At 42.1% G+C, this 25596-nt stretch overlaps 1 protein-coding gene across 1 annotated transcript in view; it reads right to left on the minus strand.

The window, feature by feature from the left end:
• The window catches only part of STMN2 (stathmin 2), a 42834-nt gene extending 41846 nt beyond the window's left edge, over nucleotides 1–988 (minus strand). Inside the window, exon 1 of the mRNA XM_074816890.1 lies at nucleotides 786–988. Within this exon, the coding sequence (XP_074672991.1) occupies nucleotides 786–804 (19 nt within the window). The 5' untranslated portion in view covers nucleotides 805–988. The remainder of the gene's footprint in view (nucleotides 1–785) is intronic.
• Nucleotides 989–25596: the final 24608 nt, after the last annotated feature.

Raw genomic sequence — 25596 nt, forward strand, 5'->3', positions numbered from 1 at the left:
GTCCCCCGTCGTCCCCCCCCCCCCGCCAGACTGCAGGTGCGGGCAGCGCCGGGGCAGCAGGGACCCGCCGGCTCCTTCCTCTCGCCCCCCCGCAGCCCCTCACGCCGGGCTGGGCGCGGCCGGCCCGCAGTGCGCGTAGCGGCAGGTGCCCGCCCCGCTGCAGCACCCCCCCCCCCCCCCCCCCCCCCGGCTCTACGGGCCCCCGCGCCCCCCGCCCGGCCCTGTGTGTCCGCCCTCCCGCCCCGGGGCCGCCGCCCGCAGCCCCCCGCCGCCGCCGCCGTGCTGGGTGCGCTCGGCGGTGCTTTTCCTCCTTCCCTCTTTTCTTCGGCTCCCCACGCGGGTCGCGGTTCGTTTCAGAAGCAGAGGGGAGAGCTGGCCCCGGGCGACGGGTCTACGGGGGCGTGGGAAGGCATATTTATAGCGGGGGTAACTTTGCGATTCGTTTTATCTTTTTTTTTTTTTTTTTTAATAAAAGCCATAATACCCAGATTCATCTTTAAAATAATGAAAGCCGTTTCAAAATTAGGCTGTGCTCGTGTGCCCACTTCACCCATCAGTAAATAATCTGATCTCAGGTTAGGACGTTATAAGAGCCCCGGGATCCCACACCCACTCCCTTTTTTTTTTTTTTCTTTTTTTCTGATCAAAGAAATTAAAAATGTTTAGCGTCGTCTTGATTTTTTCCTAAACTCCAGGGACCCTGAGAAGAGCACCCAGTGCAGGTAGCGGTCCTAGGAAATAGTGGCCGTTGTACTGGCTGAAGAAAAAGAGATGAGGTTTCTTACCCATTGCTGTTTTAGCCATGGTGGGATGTGCAGGCTCTCAGAGGTGCTGAAGGCAAAGGGGTCCAGCTACAGCAGTGGAGAGAGGGAGAGAAGACTGAATAAGGCACTGAGTCAGCAGAGTGGGGCTGTGCAAGAGAAGGAGCAAGAGGCAGGAGCCCATGAATAATTATCACTCCTCTACCCAAGCAGATTGGCTCTAGAGGTCCCCTGACATGACTCCTGCAGAGCCAGAATCTCCGGGCATTAAATATTGATCCACCAATGGTGCTGGAGTACAAAGTGCCAGAATGCAGTTTGAAATGGAAATCAGTCCTTGAATGCCTCTCCCCCCTCGGTCTGGCTTTAATAGTACATTCCATGTCAAATGTTTTATGTCTTACATGAAAAAAGCCTATTGGTGTTGAAGGCTCTGCTGTTGCTACCTGTAAAACATGCACAAATTCACTTTAACACATTTTATTCCAAAGATACAACAGAAAAAAAAAAAAAAGGGACCAATGGCAGGGATTTTCTAAACCATTTCAGTAAAACAGCTGCTCAGGTTATTTTTACCTTTACATCTCATTTCCTACAAATGCATACAGATACCATATACAATTGTTTTATACTGAATGTTTCTGCATTTCAGTATTTGTTTTAGTGTCCCCAGACCTAACCCTGCACAACTTGAACTCTGCTAAGACTTGGGGAATATCAGCTGGTCCTGTTTGCCCTCTCAAAGGGCTCTGGAAGGCCAAAACCAGGATAAATGTGAAAAGAAGTCAATAACCCCTTCCCTGATGCACTTTAACAAAACCCACGAGGAAGCTGCAAGCTTGATTCACTTGATAAAGGGTGCAGAATGGGACCTGATATGATTATTACATGAAAGGTGGTGGATACATTCTAAGGGTTCTCTAGATTAATTTTAAGGATTCTCTATCCCCAACAAGAGGAAAGCCAGTGGCGTGACTGACAGCCACTAAACAAATGAGGATGGCTAATTGAAATTCTTGCTATAAACATGGCAGGGATCTACTTGTACACCTCCTAGGGTGTGAAGCAGTTGCTGGCCTAGAGGAAACAGTATCCAAGATGGTGGTACAAAGAGGATGACACTCCATCTTTACACTACCTTCTCATCCTTACAGTGTCCAGCTGGAGCTCATTTGCCTCTCCCAGGGGAAAACCAGCCTTATTGTCAAAAGCTTGCAGTGATAACCCTCTCCCACACTGCTTGCAGCCAGACAGGGCATAGGGCAAATTTTCAGCTTGGCATTTGGAGGACGCTCCAAACCCCTCGTGGAGTTGTTTCATGTGTGTATGGGTGGGTGAAAAAAGTAGGAGAGTGGGTAGAGGTCTCCAGGGTGGAGCCATGTCGTCCCAGAGCAGGCAGGGCGTTGGCACCCTTCTCCTGCCTTCGGCGGTGCCTTTTGCAGCTGCACAGTGCGCACAGTGTGCTGTCACTACCTGTCATGCTCTTCCTCTGTGTGTGCTCCCCTAGAACGGGTAATGCAGGATTATGCTTGTCGAGCTTCCTTGAGGTCAGTAAACAGCATCTTTGAGTAAAGCAGGGCCCAGAGCGTGAGTCTGAGGCTAGCTTTCTCTTTTGAGTCGCTTTTGACAATTTCCGAATTGCAGGAGCTAGTTGTGTTTTGTTTTTTGTTTTTTGTTTTTTTTTTCTTTAAATAATAATAGTAAAGTCTGGAGGTGAATTTGGGGAGAGAAACATCCCCACACTGTACTGCGTGCAGAGAGACGTGTGTGACTCACCCCGTGTGCGCTGGCACAGCACGGCAGATGCTGCGATGGCTCCTGCGGAGGCAGCTCTGGCTCGCTGGAGGGAGGGGATGAGGCGGCTTTGCTGGGGTGCAGGGGGGGATCTGGCTTCCAGGGAGGCCCTGCCCTCACGGGGAGCGGGCAGGCGGGCGGCCTGGGGGCCCTGCCGCTTTTTGGGGTGAAACGCTTCTGGGCCTTCAGCTGTGTGGCTGCGTGTGGGGTAGGGTGAGCAGGAGACGGAGACCTAATTGTGCCGGGATGTCTGTAGTGAGAGTAGCTTATCCCTGAACGGAAACGGTGAGAAACGACCGAGAGCTGCGCATACAAGGGCGGAGGGCGGGGGACGCCTCATAGGGCTGGGTAGCCTCGCCCTAACCGAAAGACACCCCCCCGGTCCCCCGGACCCCGGCGGGGGTGGCCCTACCCCGGGCTCAGGCGGGTGCATGCCGGGGTGAGGGGCTGTCTCGGCAGGGCAGCAGGCGGAGAGCCCGGCCCAGCCTAGCTCGGCTCGGCTCGGCTCGGCTCGGCTCGGCTCGGCTCGGCTCGGCCCGGCCCGGGGGGGCGGGGCGGGGCGGGGCGGGCGGAAGGTGCCGGGCGCTGTCCCTGGTGCTGGAGGCGGCGGCGCTCCCGGGGCAGCGGCGTCCCGGCCGGGGCGGAGGCCGGGCGGGCCGGGCGACAGCCTGGGGCAGGAGTCAGGCCAAGAGGGGGCAGGGAGGCAGGCAGGGGCAGGGGCAGAGGCGGAACGACGAAGGGTCAGGCAGGGGTTAGGCGGGGCGGCGCAGCGCGGCTGCCTTCCGCACGCCTCCGCACCCCCCCGCGGGCCCTGCGCTAGCGCGGCAGCCGCAGCGCGGCGCGGAGCGGGTGGGGGGCCGCGGTGCCGGCTCCGCCCGAGCCGGCCGCTCGCCGCTGCCTTCCCGGCCCGGGGCGGGGCTGGGCTGGGCTCTGCGGGGCGCAGCTGCCCCGGGGCGGAGCGGGCACCGGGACGGCGCTGCCAGAACGCAGCTTCGTTGGGTCGGCTCCCCATCCCCCGCCGCGGCACCCGGCACGCCCAGCGGCTGCAGACCCGCCCTGGCATCTGTCTGTTTTATTTCATTCTGGTTTTCCTCTCCTCCGAGCTAACCCAGCAGCCAAGGGCGGCAGGCAGAGCGGGAGGGTTCCCACAGCCCCGGCCGGAGGCAGCTCGCTCGCTTCGGGCCTCGCTGCGGCCCCGCCGCCGTGTCGGCAGCATTTCCCTGCTGCCCGGCGGTGCGGGGCGGCTCCCCGGGCCGGCCCCCCGCTGCCCCCGGCCGGGGCGGGGCCGGGCCCCTCCGCAGCCCCTGCCCAGGGGCCGGCGCGGCACGGCCGCGAGTTGCCGGGCAGGGGGGGGGGGGGGGGCAGCTCGGCTCTCACCCTTAAAGGGTGTGCCAGGCTCCTGGGGCGGGGGTTGCCGAGAAAGCGGTGCAAGAAATGGCATGGCAATCACTGTCATGTCAAACCCTTGGCGAATACGGGAGCGGTTAATGAACACTCCATATATCATTTCTGATCCACTGACACCTCTTGATGTTGTGTTTCACGTAAATTTTAGTGAAGCATGAATTGAGCTCCAGCATGCCCTCGCAAGGCGAGACTTGTCTGCTTTTGCAGGCTGGGCCTTCTCTTGATTGACATGAAAATGCATTTGCAGCCCGGCCTACCTCCAGGTCCGTGGGTGTACGGGCTGTAAGGATGTGCTGCTGAGCAAAGCACTCCTTAACTGCTTCTAAATAGCAGTGGGATATAACTGGGGCTTTCATCCCACAGTTGTTGAACACTTCTTCTGTAGCCTTGGGCAGATCATTGGAAAGCTTTTGTTCATTTTCCCCATTTGTTCTTTTCTCCATTTATTAGAAAGGATCTTCCTTTTTACCCCCTTGCAGGCAAGGGGGAAGGGGAGGTGATACTGTAAAGATAAATGTTTATGCAGCACTTTGAAGACTATTGTTGCTAGGTAAATTAGTTGCATTGGCACTGAAATAATGCAAATGGCAGAGATGGGAGAAGGTCGTGAATCTCTTACTCTCTGCCTGTGCTTTGTGTCTCTGCTGCGTAAGCTGGGAGACTGTGCAGCCTTGTTTAGCTGTCTTAAATAACTTGAGAAATTCAGCTTATTGACTTTTGGGAGACTTGTTTACACTTAGCCTTTGTCATTAGGAAATGTAATGTACCTTATTTAGAGCACCTGATTTTTTTTTTTTTTTTTTTTTCCTTTGGTCACTGCTACTTCTTCTTTACGCTTCCTGGAGCAATTTCTCTCTGTGTCTATGCAATATAAAAAACAATCAGTAATTAGTTCATGATTAGCTTGTTATCATCCCTATTGCTTCCAACCCCTCACCAAAACCTATGGTAAAAGATATTATTCAGACTGTACAATGAAGTCCTCAAAAGTCAGAGAAGAATGGTGCCTGTGCAACCTCAATTACCCTTCCTATGCATACATATCATGAAACAATTTTTAATTATATACTCACATGCTATTTTTTCCACCAGACTGCCTACATACATAACAAGATGGATGGTACTCCCTCGGTGAGCACTATTTGATATTTTGTTTTCATTCTGTTCTCCTAAAACAGAACCTTGTCACAGTCCTCTGTGCCCTTGAAAGCATGGATATGATAAAGATTTTTTTGAAGGAACGTTTGCCAGAATATTTTCCTAACATGGGAGGAAAAATCTTTTGTCTAGCCTTGTTCTTTACAGCAGGTTAAGTATAGATTAGAAGATGTTAGCATAGTTTGTGTATCAGTAAGCAACTAAATTCTGTGTATTTTAATGTGAAATTTAGTGAGACTACGAACATATGCATGTGTGATTTTTTAATTTTTTGTGAAGTTTCGGCTTTTTTTCTAACTTTTCTGAAATTTTCTGCAGAATGCTATAAATATACCAAGCAGATGAAAAGATTAGCTGTGTACTGAAAGCATAGAGAGAAAGAAAGAGTACTGATACATATGCGTAACTGTGTCTTATATCTGAAGCATGGTCCCCATTTTCTTCTTGAATTATATTTTTCTTAGCCTTTAATTTTCCTAAGTAACATTCGAGTTATAAAGCAGTAACGTGCTGTTACATTTCTATTAGCATTTCTCTGCTTCTGAAATTGTGCTTTTTTGCTGGGCATAGCCTATCTAAAAATAATTTTGTTAAAGCTTGATAGTGGTTTGATAAGCCAGCTGCAAACAATGTCACCATTAGTGATTTCAGTTGCTGCTCATTCCACATACACGTTGGAATAGTGCAGCTTTAGTGCTTGCCTGGTTTCATGCAGGCTTTTATACTTGCGTGGCTGCACATAGTGTTCCTTTCAGCAGCATTCAGGATCACTGTGGGGAAGCTGAATGATGGTATTTGTGGGTACTTTTTTCCCTAGAAATCTGTAAGCAATGGCTTAATGCTAACACAGGGATTGTACATAATGAGAACTCCTTCAATGCCCTGGTCTATGAGATGTGAGCTAGAGCTGTGCAAGGCTGCATGATGGGAGTGACTTGGTTGCATCTAGACTCTGTCCCATGCTGCAAATACATAAACCACCATAGGCCTTGTGGGGAAGGATGGGGGAAGCCTGTGTGATTCTGAATGAGGACAGCACGTTCATGAGACCATGAGAACTGTTGTGTGGGATCAGACCAAAGGCCCATCTATCCAATAGCCTGTAAATTGTATATCCTCCCCTTCCAAGGCCCCACCAGATAACAGGATTTTCTAGTCAGTGGTGTTCTTGCCTTGGGTGAACCTGTCATCCACAGCTCTTAGAGGAGGCAACCTGAATGGTTGTGGTCTGTGGGCCTATTTTGGTTTTCTCATCCTGACCCATCTCTGGGTAGGCCACCACTGGGCAGTCTCCACCACTGGGCACTCCCCACATCCTTGCCTACATTCAGAGTGCTCACAGGAGTGCTGTTAGAGATGCTCAGCTTGACGTCCCCCTGTGAATCCCTATTTTCTACACTTACAATCCTTTGACTCTCCCCTGCCTTCTTGCTTCTACTTCCATATTCCCTTGCATTTATTTTCCCTAATTTCTTTCCTCTTTAGTTCACTGTTCAGAGGGGGTTTTTTTTGTTTTGGGTTTTTTTTTGTTTTGTTTTTTGTTTTTTTTGGGAAGAGCTGACACCTGTCTCTGAAATGGAAAACCATGTAGGAAAAACAGCCATAAACATAGGCTTAGGAGTAAGGCAGCAGAGAGCAAGCATGTGTGATAGAGCTCCTGTTATTCTCCCAGTATATGCAGTTTGAGGTCTTCCTGTGATTTCTACACATTCAGCAACCTTCTAGTAGTCCAGCCTCTCCCTGTTATCACTGGCTGTAGGTGAACACTGGGGGAAGGTTGAGTGTAGAAGCACGTGCCGTACCCCCCCAGGGATCATTCCAGCCACTGACTGCTCTCAGGAAATGCTTGAGCCCGATACAGTTTTCCTACTCAGTGACCCTTGACAGATCTTTCTTTCTTCTACAATGTCTACAACATCCCATGGCAGTTGGTTCCACAGGGCGGCTCCTTGCTGTAAAGAGGCAACATCTTTTGTTTATTTTAAGCATGTGTCCTACGAAGACCTATTATGTTTATCTGGATGTGGTACGCTTCCAGTCCTAAGTACGCTTTCAGTCCTAGAATCATAGGGTAATTCACTCTTTAAAGTAAATGTAATGGAGGGAATAATACCAGATCCAATTCTCCTTTCAAAATGGAAGGAGACAGGTAGGTGATGCAGAAGAGTTAGTTTAGGGTGATGGGGGACAGTGCCATCCACCGCACCTCAAAGGTTCACAATGAAGTTTTCCTAGAAAAACGAAAGTGCCAATATTCGGCAGATCTAAATCACAAGTCATTCCAAGACCCGGAGGCCTAGTTTGAAAGTGTCCTTGAAGTGTCCTGTTGAAACAAAGTATATACTGGCACATTTCTGATTTGTTTTCCTGACTGTGCTTTTCTGAATAGCAAAATGTTTCTGGTGTAACAAGAAATCAAAATTATGCTGCAAAGTGCCTAATTCACTTTGCTCTGTCTCCCTTACTGTTTGCAGTGAGAAAGTACATGACTATTTTAACTTTGTTTTTCTGTTTTTGCTCTTCTTCGGGTTGACTAGATTTCTTGTGACTGTTGCCTGGTTATCAGCTGTTTCATCATGGCTTTTGTCTCACACCCCTTGGAGAAGACCAACAGACCACTTGATGCTCCAAGTATATTCTAGACCATTTTTCTCTATGTTGTCAGACATATCCATAAATATGTGTGTTTTAGGACAGTAAGCATTATTGCTGGCTCTCTAACAAGGATCCAGTTATTGATATCAGGCTCATTATCTATTCTTTTTGCAACTAAAATTTATTTTGACTTACTTGGTGATTTATCACAGTAAAGACAACAGATGATGATAAAGTAAAAATATGCTGAGGATAGATAAAACAGACTTTCAAGATATTAGTTTCATTTGGGTGAAATTCGCACTTAGAGGGAAACGGTAGCAGAAAACCACTTTGAGAGTGGAGTGTAGGAGAACTTTTTTATTTCTAGTCTTGCTTTTAATGCATTAAAAATTTTACAGGAAATTTCATTTAACAACTGGTTTTGCTCACAGCTTTGCCAGACTTCTTTATCTTAATACGACATTTTCAGTGTTGCATGCCGATTAATTATTGTTTGTGTTTGGAAGAAGTCAGCTGAGATGTCTTAGCTGGTTTTGAGGATAAATTTTATGCAATATGACAATGTTTTGCTCATTCTGGTGATCTTTTCTTGGAAATGCAGTAGCATGCCCTATTCTGCAATAGATAATTGAAATGTGGCAAGCAACTGTTTTGGTAGCAGAGAGATGGACTGCCTTTTCACTGCTTAAACTTGGCAACATTTTAATGCTTTAGAAAAAACTGTACTTTATATTGCTTTTGGAGACACTTGCTAAAATCTCTGAAGTTTCCTCACTGAGCATGCTTTATTTTTTTTTAACAGTGGCTGTCTCATCTTTTGGGACTGAGAGCTGGTCAGGGAAATAGGAAATGGGATGGACTAAATGCTAATTATGAAGAACACAAAGACAGAATAACAACTGGAGTAATGAGGAAAGCTGGTACTGGCAGGACAAAGAAACTGCAGTGAAGAAGCCTTTGGGACCATGGGTAATTAGGGTCGCAGCAGCAGAGACTAGGGAAAGAGTAGGGTTGTAAGACAGGGCCTGGCATTTGTTTGCTGAAGAGATGAAGGACAAGGATTTGTGGCATAATGTGGGGAGGTGGTTGCTTGGCAACCTTAATTCGATCCCCTTATGATACATGTGTGATCACATTTTGTTTTTATGCAGGATTTCTGGCTCAAGCATTGTGCAGGATGGACCTGCTCTAGGGATGTACTAGGACTGTGCAGGAGAGATGAGTGATGCCCACGTGACTCCTGCCTTATTTATTGCTTGAGCTGGGAAGTCATTAATGAATGAAGCAAGGGAGGGTAAAGAAAGGCCATGTGACTGAAATAAGGCACTGTTGCACTGGACTTTTCCTATCTAATGCTAATATAGCCACTTAAACCAGTTCTGTGATCTCTGTATGTGGAACCTCTAATAATCTAATAGCTTCTAATTATCTAATTTTTAATGACTACCTTTAGAATCCTAAATCCAATTTGCTCAGCAGTCACACCTGTGGCTGATGCTGCAACCTCTGTGTTTGAAATATTGTCAAATACTTTTAAATTATATCTATGATGCCTCAGACAGGACATCTAACATCAGTGAATACCTCTGCCTTTAATTTTTCTGTGCCTCCACACCCTATGTTTTAGACAGCAGTAGTACCTTTTCTTGGCCACTGTGGATTTTTGTGAAGCTGAATTAATTTGCATTTGTGCAGCACTCAGATATTGAAGTGATGAGCAGTATTGAGAAGCCCTGGAGGAAATTAATAATTCTGCCATCATAACAGAATTGAATAATGGGCAATAAACGAAGCATGGGCCACACAGTGAGTTATGAGGTGAAAGCAAAATATTGTTTAGCTGTTTGGTGAATGAAGCAGTGGTCCTATGCAAAAATAGTGATTAAAGACTGTGTCAAAATACACAGATACCAGATCTTTTTATCACTCTTGTACAGGAGAGGGATGTATGTTTGGATAGTATGGAGTTTCAGGTTTGTGATGAGTACTTTAATATACTCCTATTTTAAGTGTGTAGGGTTCATGAGTGCACTTTGTGCTGAGAGTAGAAGGTGATGGAGTTTTTGGAGGTTCTCATCTTTTGTGGGAATTTGCTCCACAGTATGCCCCACATAGTGGGGTATACTGCTCACTGCCTCCGAGTAGTATGGTTGGGTACACTCAGGGTAAATAGTGCTTAGGTAGAGATCTAATTGGTGCCATGGAAGATATTGGCAATGCGTTAATGGCTTGAGCTTGGTTGGAAATTAGATAAACATGTTTAATGCTATTGATTGCAAGGAAAAGGGTATTATAGTAAGAGTTCATGCAGGTAGGGAGATATTGGCTTACTAACAACAAAAATTGCTGAGAGACAATAAAGAATTGTTTCCTTTTGTATTGACCTTTAATTTTGATTATTGATACGCAAAAAATGTTTTTTGTTAGTGTCTGCTTGGAGGTCCTGTAGGACCTTTTTGGATCACATAAAATTTCTCCTCATGCTTGTTGGTCCAGCTCTGAACTTGCAAAAGCCCATGTACCACCTGAGTTTCAGCTCTGTGACATGGGTGTTGGTTCTACTGACTGGCATACATCTGTTCTGTCCCTTTTTGCTTTTTCTTGTTTTTATTTTTATATGTGACTCTGCAAGGCCTGTATGGTGCAGTCCCATGTCACGAAGTGCCCCCTCAGTTTTTAACCTGTAACATCATTGAAACAGGTCTTAATGTTTGCCATATGGAGAAGGTGGTAAAAAAACAGTGCTACCAGCAGCCTATATTTTTATGCTTTTTGCTTTGCATAGCTGTTTCTTTTTTACTGTCTGGAGTTTGAATGTAATCACTATGTCCAGAAGGGATGAATCTTTTCCAGTAAATCTTCAGACAAAGAAGTAAGAGGGAGTCTTATTAAACCACAGAACTTGAAAAGACTGAGCTATTATTCATATGAGCTAATTCAACAGCCAATTAAAGCAGTAACTCACTTTTATCTTTTCTAGGACTGAAAAATTCCTGTCTGACTTCTGATTCCCTATTCAGTCAGATGCTATTAGAATCAGGTCCTGTAAGGGCTCTAAATTTAGCCAGAAAATGAAAAAAAAAGAGCAAAAGCTGCCTTCCTTTGTCAATGACTCCATGGTACGTAGCCATTGTAATAATCAAACATGGAAAATCACATTAGATTAAAACTTCCTGTTCAGCAGCTGCATGGGACTGGCTAGGAGTGCATTTTCATACTGATTTTTAAAATTAAACTCAAATTGTTCAAAAGTTCTTTGAAGTGTGGGGGTTTGGAGTGGACTTATATTCCTCCAGAGAAGCTGGTAGGTAGAGAAGTCTGGGTGTGTCATACTGTTGGTAACCTACACATTACAGCTTCACTCAGCAACATGAAAGCTGTTTTTATATGAAGGCTGAAAAGGAGAGATGGTTGAGGGAAGTTCCTGGGGAAAAAATGAGGTTGTAAGATGAAGAGCACTTCCTTTCTAGGGAAGATTCAAGTAGGAATCTACGCTGGCAGATGAATATGTACTTCTGTTGCTAGTCACAGTTGTATTCTGTGGACGACTATAGGATATCATCTTCCAAGGGCTGGTAGCTTTTAGAATTAAGTCAATTTTAGAATTAGAAATATTTCATTACCCAAAATTTCAGAATTTAGAATACTATCTTTTTATGATGGTTTGCAGTAGAAAATCCAGCTGCTAACCCAAAACTTTTTGCTGTCCTTGGTATTCTAATACTCTCTAAAATATAAGTAACATTTTGTTGCTGACTGAAGCTCATGACACCAAGAAAATTAAGGCTGTAAACTCATCTCCTTTTGAGGCTGTTGCATTAAAAATTGCAGTGTATATGTGACATGAGATCATGCAATATGTGGAAGGTACTAGAAATGTAACAATATGACTTTCAGGAAGACAACTTTAAGCTCTTGGATTTACAGAATGAAGAGGTAGGTAAGGATCAAATTCCATTCTTTCAAAATGTGGATTTTCTGAAAAGGCATGTTAGATGCCTGGTTAGCAGTGAAATTCTGACAACAGGACTCATTGAGCCAGAAAACTTTGTTGATCTCCTTTAGCTGAAATCTTTGCACCACTGACCTTTCTACCTTTGCAGATGGACAGAACAGAACAGTAAATCATAAAGTCCCTTTCTTTTATGTATTGAACAAATACACAGTTACTCTTACATTCTAACAACTATTTGGCAAAATTACTCATATTTTCCTAAAACTTTTCTAGAAAAGTATCTAGTCTTCACCTGAGGCACTGGGAGATGAAAAATCCTAGTCCTTGTGAAAAATGATCTCTAGTTTTTAATTTGAATTTCTCTGCCTTCTGAGTCCATCTTCTGGTTTTCTTTGTGTCTTCTGTTTTAGTCTTCTGGTTTAGTTTCCAGTCTCTTCTCAGTCCTTTTCCTGAAAAACCCAGATGATCTGGCCCCTGAAGTTTCTTACTTTAAGGCATTATCTTAGGCTTGAGATTTATGGGTCGTCTTATTCCATTTTTGTCCTTCTTAACATCTTTTTTTTTTAAAAAAAGGTAGTAGACAGGAACATATTATTCTAAAAAGATCACTTCAACAGGCAAAAACTGCCTTTCTGCTTTTGATCATTTCTTTTCTTTTAACGTGTTCAAAAATTGTATTAACTTTTCTTACCGTAATGTAGCTGCTTAAGAGTTCATGCCATTTTTCCACTGGGGCCTACAGACCCCTTTCAGACTCTGCTCTCCCTGTTATTGTTCTCTGTTAGATTGCCTATTGCTGGGTCTATAACTTTGTATTGGAACATATTAAAATGCAAATTTATATTATTTGCAAAATATAACAAATTTATTTTTCCAGATCTGTGACACAAGTCCCAGTGTGTTGCACTGACCATCTACATTTTAGAATCATAGAATCATAGAACGGTTTGGGTTGGAAGGGACCTTAAAGATCATCTAGTTCCAACCCCCCTGCCATGGGCAGGGACACCTTCCACTAGACCAGGTTGCTCAAAGCCCCGTCTAACCTGGCCTTGAACACTTCCAGGGAGGGGGCAGCCACAGCTTCTCTGGGCAACCTGTTCCAGTGCCTCACCATCCTCATAGTGAAGTTCCTTACATCTAATCTGAATCTACCCTCTTTCAGTTTAAAGCCACTATCTCTCTTCCTACCACTACATGCCCTTGCAAAAAGTCCCTCTCTGGCTTTCCTGTAGCCCCCCTTTAGGTAGTGGAAGGCTGCTATAAGGTCTTCCTGGAGCCTTCTCTTCTCCAGGCTGAACAACGCCAACTCTCTTGGTCTGTCTTGTCAGGAGAGGTGTTCCAGCCCTCTGATCATCTTCATGGCTGTAGTAAAGATTTAAAGTTAACTGATAAAAGAAACAAATGAAGTATTCTTTCACATCTGATTTTTAATTGTGTTGTTTCTTCAAGTATCAGATCCTGCAATTTACATGTCTCATAAGTAGCTTTATATTCATATGTAGGTAAGCATAAGATACCTGAAGTTAATCAGAAACACTCCTGACTTCACTAGGACAAGCAGTAGGCTCCTCAGTACACCAGTCTGTGAGCATGAAACTGTTCGAATGTGGAAATGTTTGCAAAGACTGGGGCATAGTGTCATCCTGCTAAGTACTGTGTTTAATTCTGTGAACAGTTTCATTAATTAGACCTATTGAAGGTGCAGTAAATGCTTCAATCAATAGAGTGTCATCAGTTCATAAATTTTTAAGTTGGGAAAGGGCTATTACTTTATCTGAGTCATTCTGCAAATAATTATTTATGAAGGCACAAATTTTATTAGTATTTTCATACCTACGAGCATCAGTTTAATAGTCCCATTTAGATTACTGACAAATGATGCTTCACATCTGATTTAAAGTAGATCCTTTTTTTGGAAATCTGTCTAGCAAGTCCCTCTTTGGATAAAGATGCTGTGCCTGCTGTTGTTTCTTCAGTCTCTCTGGTTAATCAACCTTTAGGCATTTAATGTGGTCACATTTATTTAGGGCATTTCCAAAAATCAAACCATCAAGTTAGTTCAAGTTGAAGTGTATCTTACCGAAAACTGTTACATGAATATAGTGAATTTATATCCCTTATGAGCTTTTTCATGATATTGCTCAAGTTCTAATTCCTAAGACTATGCAAATACAATTTTTTAAATGGGATTCATAGGTATTAATATGGATCAATGAAGTATTCCTGTATTTCCAAAACAGTTCTGATTCCAGTCACTGGGTTTTACTTTCAATCCTTCCTCTGGTAATAGTTTTTACAAATGGAAGAAATTCAATTGCCTGAAAGGACAATAAGAATCCTGAGCAACAAAAGGAATGCAGCATCCATCACTTCTGAGAAACCATGTATCTATTGCTAAAAAGGAATAATTTGGAAACTAAATAAGGCATTTTTTGGAGAGCTCAAATTTTCAATTCAGTAATGCATTTAAATTGGCATTATTAAACAGCAATTATGGCAGCAGTGATTCTGAAGTGAGAATTGTCAGCTAAAAGTTTGCAAAATTCAATAGGTTTGAAGTTATATAGTACAGCCCATGCCCTTTTTTATCTCAGTAGTCAGAGATCTCACCATTGTAGCAGTAAGTTAATAATTTCTCCTATGTCTACAGTGGTTCTAGGGGCTAAGAATTTGCTTTGAATACCCCCTAGAGAAGAAAGGAATGTAGCATAAAATTATTTTTTTAACGTTTAGGTGGCATGGTTGTGGTGAAGAATGGAATTGCTATGACAGTAATACAGCAAGCATTTTTTCTTTTTCCTGGTGTGTCAGGGTTAACAACATTTTGTTCCAATTTTATAGTTATGGAAACTGAGGTCATGTGGTAATGTGACTTTTGAAATGCCACAGCTTGACAGTCAGCATGTTTCACTAAGAAATTTGGAATCTGGGTGCTCAACTAAACCTTCGTATATCAAAAATCCTCTCATGTAGTAACTGTCAGACTTCTCATATGATTTTATTTCATCCAAAGGAATCCAGTTTCCATGCTCCAGTCAACAGTAGGATGTCTACTGATAAACTGATTCCTGATAGGAGTGTGGAGTTGTCTTACTTCTCTGCACAGAAATGGAATATTTTAAAAACTGTTCAAAGATTTGAGAGAGCAAGAGAAAAAACTACCAAAATGATTCATGAGCTGTGAGAAATACCTCATCCCATGAGAAATAAAGAAATTGGCATGTTAGTGAATTAAAAGCAAGACTCAGAGGTGACCTCATTAAAATGCGTGAGCATATTCACAATAAGAAAATTCTGAGTACTACAGGAGCAATGGCTGGAAGCTGTCAGCAGCCAAATTCAAATTAGAAATTCTATGCCCGTTTTTAACAGAAAAGAGTGATTAATCATTGAAATACATGATGAAGGGAAGAGATGGATTCCCCATCTCCCATTTTCAAATTAAGACGGGATGTCATTCTGGAAGATGTATTTAAGTCAAACACAAAGTTATTGAGCTCAGTACAAAGGTAATGGCCTGTGATAAGTAGATCAGATTAGTTGATCACAAATGGCACTTCTGGATTTAAGCACTGTGACTCCATGAGATCATGTCTCTGCCAAGAGCTGGGTGAGCAGCTGGTGCTTTTTTCGTGGATCATAAATTGTACCACTTCTAAAATGCAGGTTGCCCAGGCCCTACACTATTATTATTCAGGGGTGTGAACTTCTTTGTGATAATCCTGGAAAAATTAACTAGACCTGTTCAATGACCAGAGAAGCTACGGAAGACTGTTGACTTTATCTTGGATCAGGTGATACAATTTTGTCTGTTAACACAGTGTAAAAACTTCCATACCAACTCAAATCAAATGTCCATGTAGACCTCTAACTTGTTTCTGATACCAGCCAGGATGTTAACAGTGTAAGAAAAGAACATGTACAGAGGGATGTAGCCCAGTTCAGGTTGGAAAGCTGCTCAGGCCCACAAGAAGGTGAGACTGAGGAAAGACCAGGTTGCTCAAGGGCTTCCCAGCTTCTGGCAATCACTGGTTGAGAGGCTTCTTAAGCAGCACCTGGAATGACTGTGTTTAATGTCCTTTTCTCCAGATTTGTCTAGGGCTATTTATGTGTTTTGTGTAATATGTTATGTGTCCTTAGATCCAATGATAACGAATTCCACAACTGTACACTGTACAAAAAGCCTTGTTTCACTTTACCTTAAACCTGCTCTTTACCCATGGTTTATCCTGTGAGGAATAATGAATAATAATCTTCCTTCTTCCACGGTCCGCATTTTACTAAACATCTAGTGTAGTCTCCTTCTTTTACCCTGGTAATAAAATGGAAATATATCTTTTTGCTCTTCCCACTTTAATACATGAGATTAAAATGTGATGTTGATGACATTAAAAATAATGGAGCAAACACACGTTGTTCCTAAAGGTCTTAGCTATAATGAGTTTTGGCTTCACTCAGTAAAAAATCTTCTACAAAGCAGAGCCTATTCAAGACTGAATAAGCTGTGGAAAATCAATTTTCCATGGCTGCTTTGGCCTTGTGCAAAAGCTCAGTGGTTTTTATAGTGAACCAAGCCTTTTGTTTTATGATTTGTTCTGCTTATAAATTGTGAGGATTGAACTACTAATTTACAAAGGACAAACAAATCTTGTGTGACAGTTTAATCACCTAATTAATATCTTAAGTCAGAAGTTTTATTGTATTTTGTTACATTTGTGGGATTTTGCACATTAACACCTAAGCAGGAACACATAGTAAAATGTATCATAATTTATCAAATGTCAAAACCCATGACACAGCTTAAAACTATAATTTTTACAATGAAATGATATTTGAATAATTGTCACGTTGTAAAACTGCAGCCCTGCGGAGACTAATGGAAAACTACATTTCAGTATAGTTCATGAGGACTGCTCCCAATGTATTAATTAGGAAAATTACCACTAGCTTTGTCGGGATGAGATTGGGTCCAATTTCTTGGAATAACAATCTGATTCGGTTATGCACACTCATGTGCCATAAATCCTCTGCACATTAGGGTGCCAACTTTCAAGCCAAAGTCTCTTACACTGTGAATAAGCTTGGGTTCAGTCCTGCAGGCTGCAGATAGTAGTACAAAGAGTTGAGGCCTGAGCAGAGAACATGTATTACTTGCTTAGCATGAGTGAAACCACATTTCTGCGCTTTGCAGAAGAATTGGAAACACACAGAGCCCCAACAGGAGTCTGTGATTGAGCAGCAACTGGCATCAGGGGCCAGGGAGGAGAGACCTGGCTACACTGCAGTAGTGGCCTCCTTGGCCAAGGCTTGCGGAGCTGATCTCTGAAGAATTTTGGCTTAGAAGGATTTTGGCAACAGCATCCCAAAAAGCTAGCTGCTGAACATCCCACGGTGGATGCTAGGTTTAGCTTTCACAGGTTTCCCGTGTTTGTTTCCCTCATCTTATCGAACTGGAAACAATTAATAGTCATGCTCAGCAGCTCCACTGGTTTCTCAGTAGAGTTTTTGTAGTCAGTTTGTTGACTCCCCGAATAACATAACTATCAAGTCATATAAGACAGTTCTGACCAGCTGCAGTCATCAGACACATTTCCATGGATTTACTCTGGGTTTATACCAAGGATTACACTTTTACAGGGGTATTTTACTTTTAGGTGACACCGATGTTGTGAACTACTTACAGTGATTTCTGACACTGAAAGCTTGCCTAACATTGGCTTTTATTACTAACTTCAGGCAGCTTTCCTGAAAGCTTCACTCAAGTTTAGGAAACTCTGGGGTTCGTGCCTGAAGGTCTTTGCTTCAAAGCAAACCCAAATGAAATTCAGTGCCTCCCCTTGGGTATCGCTTTGAAATCTGGAGTTAATTTGATACCTCCTGCGGATACTTTGGAAATTCTGTAGTGAGGAAGCAACGGGAGTGACACACATTCAAGTAATAGCAATGGGAGCCATGCAGGATCCTTGTAGCCTTGGGTGAGGAGTATTATACCTTTTGGAAGAGTTAGGATCAATCTGTATTTTCCAAAATTTGGCATTCAGGTGCCAGTCCCACTCCCATTACTGCAATGGTGCATTGATTCATTTTGTAGTGTGTCGCAGAGCAGCATTTCTGCATGAGTGAGAGAGAGAAATAGAGAAAAAAAGAATACCGTTTAAGGCTGAAAATGTCTGCTTTTACATTTCTATATCCCTAGACCTGTATTGCATCATTCTTTTTATGGGATAAAACCAGATTACCTCTTTATATACACATATAACCTTAACAGTGAAGTAAAATACAAATACTTGGTTCAGTTAGTGTTTTGTCTTAGATGATTTTGAATTTAAGATGGAAGACCATGATGTGTAGTTATATAACAATTTTCCAGGTTTTCTTCCTGAGATTGTCAGTAACTGTGTTCATCCCATTCACATCGCAATGATTGCTGTAACGCTGCAGCAGAGATTGCAGAAGTAATTGTGGGCCTGTTACCATGGTGTGCCCTGCTTCAGCTGCTGGAGTCAGAAGTGAACTATTATGTAAATGTCCTTGAGGAAACATCAAGTGGTGAAAACATCAACAGCTGTAAGGACAGGACCCACTTATTAAAAGAATAAGGTCGACTAATCCATTGAGATCCCTGAGGAGGAAGAAAAATGACTTCAGGGTAGTTTTACATGAAGAACCAAAGTTTGATAATAGGACCTTCATTTTAGCAGATCCAGGTGTAAAAAAAAAGTAGAGACTAGAAGTTAAAAGAAGATGATTTCAGCCTCTAAGTATGGTTTAAATTTTTAACCATGGATGTTACTAATAATCTCAATTATTTCTCAAAGGTTCTGATGGTTTTACCATCACTGGCATTTTTACAAGTTAGTGTTTTCTGAGAGATATGTTTTTATCCAAACAGAAATTAGTTCAGGAAACATCTATAGTTATAGAAAAGATCGTGTTGCTTTATCCCAGTGCACTCGGCTTGCTTGGCAATTACTGGATCACTCATAGTTTTTCACTACAAAAGGCACAATGACGTTGTTTGCATTGACTTGTATATGGACACTCTAAACACTGTCATGGTATGAGCATGGATACTTCACTTTTAGTTAAAACCAGTCACATAGAGAAGGACATTTCTATGTGCTGCTTAGATCCACAATAATTATTGTTTGCTGTGTAGCACTTTCTTGTGCCAGGGCTGTCTCTCTCTGCCTTTTTGTCTATTTGGTTGTCCACTAGTGGCACCTGGCTCTGAGGTCACTGCAGGCCCAGGTTGGGTGGCAGGGGAGAAGGAGGGCAAGGCAATCTCAGTGTGTGGTAGAGGACTGCTTTCTCTTTGTGCTGGTGGGATGGGGAGGCACACCACCCTGCAGCCTTCAGCTCCCAACAGCAGGTCTCTACCTAGTGCATCTGGGATTGTGATTTGGATAGCCCAGTGCTGGGACAGAAGTCAGGAGATGAAGACCTGAAGTCCTCTTACCTCCTCTCTTCCTCCTTGCCTATGTCCATCCCTATTAGGATTCTGTATTATTGCTTAAATTTGTCAGAAACCCTTGTGCTGTTCTGTGCTGCATAGTCCATAGAACTGTGTCTTTTAAGACACTGGGATACATATAAAAATAACTGTAATAATTTCTAACACATTATCTGAATCTACTTCAGTGAATGTTTGTGAGTGCTGATGAAGCATACTATGTGTCCTGTTTAGTAGATAATGCTGCATCAGAGTGCATGAAAATCCCCCTTTTGGAAGGACCCAAAGACGACTTTTTTTTTTTTTTTAAAAAAAGTTTAAAAAACAGGATGGAAAGCTATGATCTGTTGTCTCTTTTCCCATTGTTCAGATTGGGAGAGTAAGAACTCAGAAAACCTGAGTCCTTGAATTTTTTTTTTTTTTTTTGCAAGGCATAAGCTATTAAAAATGTTTGATTGTATTCTAGGTTCTAGCAAGGAGCTGGACCTTTGTTTATTTAAATATATTTATTTGGCATGCTGAAAAGACCATACTCAGCAATCTTTACTTTCAATATAGAAACATTAAATCTTTCAGACATATATAAAGAAAATATTTCTGCACAGTGAGGATGGGAAACACTGGAAGAGTTACCTAGGAAAGTTGGTTAGTTGCCATCCTTGGAGATACTTGAAACTTTCTTAGACACAGCCTTGAGCAACCTCATTAAACTGAAAGCTGGCCCTGCTCCTGGAGGTCTGCCTAGATGACCTAAATTCCTTCCAACCTAAATTATTGTATGATTCTTTGAGAAACTTATAGAACAGAGATACTTCTTGTTTTGGAGTTGCAGAATTATGACTATGTTTCCTACTAATGACTCTGCTTTGCGATTTTTTTCTTCCAATGTCTGCATCATGGAGTGCATAAATAAAGGAAGAGCCCTGCAGAGACTTCTGTTGTTTTCCACCATACATAATGATAGGAGCCACAATAAAAAGAACTGCTCACTGGTGACCACAGCCCTGGCATAGCATACCATACATGTATGTCCATACAGGGAAGCTCTATGAGAGCGAACATGTCATTCTTTACCTTGCTGATACGTATCCTTACTCATTGGAAAGTGTTCTCCACCCAGCCAAAGTATTTGCTGCTTTCTTTTACTCAGATATATCCTTCAATTCTAGTTACCAGTACACAGTACACCAGTATGAAGTGCAATATTACACTCCAAATGTAGGGGCATACATTTTTCCATGTACAGGAGAAATGGTAAGGTTTCAATGCCCATGTGTTCGACCTTCAGCTAAAAAGATAACATAATAGTAGTGATTGAATGTTCAGCCTATTTAAATTAGTGACAGCAATGAGAGATGTGCATTAGTCCACAATTGGCTTGATGGTACCCAGCAGAATATTCTTCCCTTACAAGTTCTCTTTCATCTGACATGATTGCTTTCCCTTTCTATTCTGTGGGGACTCACCTCCAGACCTGCTGGGTTTAGAATTAGTCCCATTAGTCTATTATTTTCCCTTTCAGCAATGACAGCCCCTTTAAAACAGGCCCCTTTTATAGAGATTTTAAAGGTTTTCTGTGGCTTTCACTGAAGCCTGACAATTACTAAACCATCAGTAAATTAGCCTTGTTGGTCTTCAAGTCAGTGTGCCATTCTTCAGGATTTTACCTTCCCTCCAAGGTCTTTCAGGAATGACTTGTCTTGCTCCCTTCCCCCCCCCAAAAAAACCCCTTCAGCCATACTAAGCATTCCTCATTGCTGTAAACATAACCACATTTTCAGTGCAAATGCTTCGTAGACCCTCATGCACGCTTAAAGATGTCTCCTCTCAACTGTGAGACCATTGTGACAAGGGGTCCTTTGCTGTAAGTCACAAAGTGCAATGTAAATATACATTGTTACATGGGTTTTAATAGCAATAGGCCCAGAACTACAAAATAAAACCCTTTTGGCAAGGCAGGGATTGAGTAAAAACCTAGAGTCCTGAGTATAGCATCACCATCAAATTCTTGTCAGATAGTTTGTGCTTCATAATGTGAGCTGGCTGTTTTTAGCTTGGTTTCTGCTATACTTTCCTGTTCATTAAATATTGTCTTTATTTGCTTGTGTTCTTAGTCTTCTTCATTATTTTACTGCATGGTGCCCCTTATTCCATTTTGGGAACTTCACTGTGCAATCTGTGCAAATGGCTTTCAAGATTACTTTCAAGCTTCTTTTGAAACATTTTCAAGGGCTTACCAATACTTCTGATTTTATGTTTTCTTTTTTCCCCATTTGATATCAATAATATTATAATTTCAGATGGCTCATCTCTTTACAGGTTAAGCCTCCGTGTTCAGTTTTTCTCTTAATGTTGTAATGGGATTCCAATTTTCACAGTATCATAGAACAACCCAGGTTGTCCTGCTTTCTTCATTTCCCTTTGTAGGAGATGGGCTTGTGCTTCCAGGAGGTTGTTCTTGAATAATTTTGGAAAATGTGAACATGTGGTGCTGGCAGAAAGTATGAGGTCAGGAAACTTCTTGTTGACTTCAAATTAAACATAATTTCTCTCCCTGATTCGGACCCTTATTCATTATTCTTCTACTGAAGACCATTATCCTTGAAGTTTAGTCAAAAATGTCTCCGCAGAAGGACATGGGGAGCTAACCTTCATGTATACTTGTGTAGAGCAATGAATGAAGTCAATTTTTCATAGCTAAGTAGGAAAACAGGAGGAAAAACAGTTTTTCCAAAGCAACGTAGAAAACTTCTGATTTGTAGGTCCTCCTTGGGTCGTCCCTGGCCATTTGTCAGGGAGGGAGGTAATAGTTATTAGCCCTGTCTTGGGCATCTGAAGACATGTATATAGCCATGAGTGTCAGGAAGCTGCAGCTTATAGTTGTAGATTTCCTACTGAATCTGTTGAAATCTTGATCCATTAATTTGCTTATTCTATCTTGGATTAATTTTTGATGATAAAATGGAATAAAAAAACCTCACAGAAATGTTGTGAACATTAATTAAAGACTGTTGACTAAACACTGGCTATTTACCATGTGGACTGATAAACAGACATGCAGTTTTTTCACATTAACAGTAGAAGTAAATGAACATCCCAGAGGAAGAACCTATGGTAATTTTCAAATACCAGTAAATAGGAATTATGGATTACTGGAAAATCTTAAACGCATTTCTCCAGAACTGTTACTAACAAAGCAGAGGCTTTATCTGAAGTGAAAATCTTTAACATTAGAATAGTTTAATTTTCTATTTTAAAACCAATAACTCTTGCTACTGCTGTTGGGCTGTGAGATGTTATTCAGGTCATTTATTCACTATTCCTGATGGAGCAAGAGAAGGCTGATACAAAAATAGTCTTCTTTATCATATGCAATATGAAATTTTCAACAAATCTATCAGATGGGATTCCCGGGGTGGGGGGGGGTGTGGGGGGTGTGGGGGTGTGGGGGGGAATACACAACTGCTTTAATTTACTATAAAAATAAAATTATTGTATCAGATAAAACAAAGATGAGCTTATACAGTTTATTTGGAAAGTTTAGTTGGTTGAGTAGCATTTGATTTCATAGGAGGAAGGCGCCTGTGAATTGAAGGAAGAGAGATTTCTTTTCCTGTCAATTGCAGTAACATTTTTATGGTTTGTTTGTTCCCACTGAGGATGATAACCCTTTGTTAAAAATATGGTGTGATAGGCTATTATCTCTTTGTTCTGTAAGGCATTTTTATGCCTTTTCTGCAGACTGTCTTCTGATTCAGAAGAATTTGTACTGAACCATCATATGAAGTCCAATTTTGTGCCAGTGCTAGGCACAAGGTGCACCTTGTAACCATTGGTGCATCCCTGGAACATTGCCACAGCAGGCCAACATGTTTTTTGATTTAGGCATGTGCTTGAGAAGCATTCCTGTTTGGAGGGACAAAATGTTTCATTATTTAGATGACAAGGATCAGATCAGTGCACACTCCAGAGTCACTGTGCTTAATCAACTAATTATGTTGCCAGCTGTAGCCTAAACTAGCACCCTCCATGAGTCACGTTAGAAAGCAAAAGGACATTGTTAGGAATTCCTTAAAAAATTATGTTTCTGAGAGCAGAACAGTAATTAATTTGATCATTAGATAAATAACTGTATGTTTTCAACTGCAGTTTGATAGAATGTTGTACAGAGCAATCTTTGGATATCACCCTTTGGTGTCTCCTTAAATTCTACAGAACCCCAGGAAAAAGGAAATAATCTCTGTAATTAAAGTTTATTGTCTTATTTTTAATGGTCTTTTAAGTCTCAACTCTAAGAAAAAGAAAATCAGTGAATAAATCTCATTAGAAGTAATCCATCTTCCTCTGCATCCTTTTTATAAGATAATCTTGTCACCCTTTCTCCTAATTTTTAACACTTCAACCGTTTGGTAATAGAATCCATTTCCTAAATAATTTTATATTGCCCATCCCATCTGTGCTATGCTGTCCTCAGTACTTTGTGACAGAAAACATATTTCATGATAACAGCTCAAGTGGGAGACTGCTATGAAAACATTAAAAGCAAGTTTCTATTTGCAGTTGTAATGGAAATGACAAAAAAAATTACTTACAGAAATTGCCTGTAGAATACTTTGCAGTTGCACTTCTGTATACAATAAAGATTGATTGAATTCATTGTAATGAATATTCAGTGCTTTGAAATCTGATTGCAAGATGGCTCAGACACTTAGGCGAAGCACCTGAGGGACTCTAAGGCTTTCTGTTTCCCTTGACACACTAGCTAACATGTCTACATTAGCCAGTACTGTGGTCCAGAGGGAGCAAGGTCTGCATGGTGAGATGCCGTGAGACCCAATGTCCACACTGAATGCATTTTGAGAGTTTTTTACTTTAGACTAATTCTTATCTGGTTGTGAGCACTGAAATTATATTTCTGAGAGCAGAACAATAATTAATTTGATCTGGGTGCTTTTCTGTAGTATATCTTCTTGTTTAGTTTCATCCAGAAAGGATTAAGTTCAAATTAATTTCAGTTTAAATTAATAATTTCAGCTCCAAAAGCCCTCTGTGGTGCAAGACAAAGTGGGGTAAGTGGGCGTTATCAAGACATTTGCTCTTAGAAGCACAATCCTGAACTGAAACACTAAGGTAGGTGTAGCATTTCAGGTCTACCATCACTTCCAGAAAGCATGTTGTGCAGAGAGGATATGCAGTATAGGGTTGGGTGTCACACTGTAAGGGGGTTTGTTCCTTGGTAGTCCTGTATTGCCATCTTTGCTTTGGATCAATTCCTTGTTACTGTCTACCCCTGCTGACCAGTCTGGTTGAGGCTTATCTGTATCAGAGGATAGAGAAGCTGTCATGAGATACAGATAGATATTTTCTCTATTACGTGAGTTTTCAGAGCTCTCCTGCCTCCTATTATAGGCTGCAGTTCCCTATGGCATTTTTTTTACCAGAGGCTGGACTGGGTACAGTGAGTTGCAGAAATGCCTAGGAGTGGGCAAAGTGAGGGTGCAGCAGTGTATGAATTTAAATATTTTGCATACAACCTGAGCTGCCTTACACACTGCCACATTATCCAGGAAGACAGTGACAGAAAATAGGTGTATTAGTATTTGTAAGACTCATCTTTACAGCATCTATGTCTCTTTTAATAACATTTTCTAAGTTTACTGGATGTCAAGATGTCAAATCATATACAGTGAGGTTCACACTATTGGCATATGTTCCTTGGCCAAACCATCTGGGGTGAAATTCCAATCCCCATGAGAATTTTGCACTTTGAATGGGGGAAGAAAGTTAAGTTCTAGCATATTCTCATTTTTCTGCTTATATTTCATTTAAGCTAATGAAAAAATGGATTTCAAACTACTGAAGATATCTTGTGGTGATTTTTTTACTGGATTTCACTTTTTCATGTGCTAACCCCATTGAAAGGCAAAGTCAGGCCCTTCCTTATTCTGCTCTACATTAAGGAAAGCTGGATGGTAATTCCCCTTCTCTTTGTCTCTCTTCCTGCCCCAAATCATGACTAGTGGAAGTGGAACCTGTATAGGAGAGAGGGAAATGAATCACTGAGGTGAGAGACATGTATCAGGTCAAACTCAGGATCCAGCCAGTCAGCAGGAGCTGGAGAGAGTGTGTCTGTCAGTCATATGTGGAATGGGGTTTTTCCCTCCCATCTAATGGATGATACAGGCAGGTTGCTGCCTGCCTTTTATCTTTGTCTCAAGTTGTGGGAGCTGTGGCTTCTAGCTTTTTGAGAGCTGTAACAGATCTGTGCAAGTAATTGGATTTTTTTCTGAGTTTCGTTGAGTTGGAAAAAGTGAAAGAACATGGGAAGGAACAGGTAATTCAGGTCATCCTTAACTGACAAAATTCTAGGGTGCTTTGTTTTTAAACAAACATAAAGCAGGTCAAATAAATCAAACAGAACATTTCAGCAAGGAATTTAGTTTTTAGCTCTTTTTATTCCCCTTTTT

The sequence above is a fragment of the Strix aluco genome, chromosome 1 (genome assembly GCF_031877795.1).
Source record: "Strix aluco isolate bStrAlu1 chromosome 1, bStrAlu1.hap1, whole genome shotgun sequence".
NCBI classification, from domain to species: domain Eukaryota; kingdom Metazoa; phylum Chordata; class Aves; order Strigiformes; family Strigidae; genus Strix; species Strix aluco.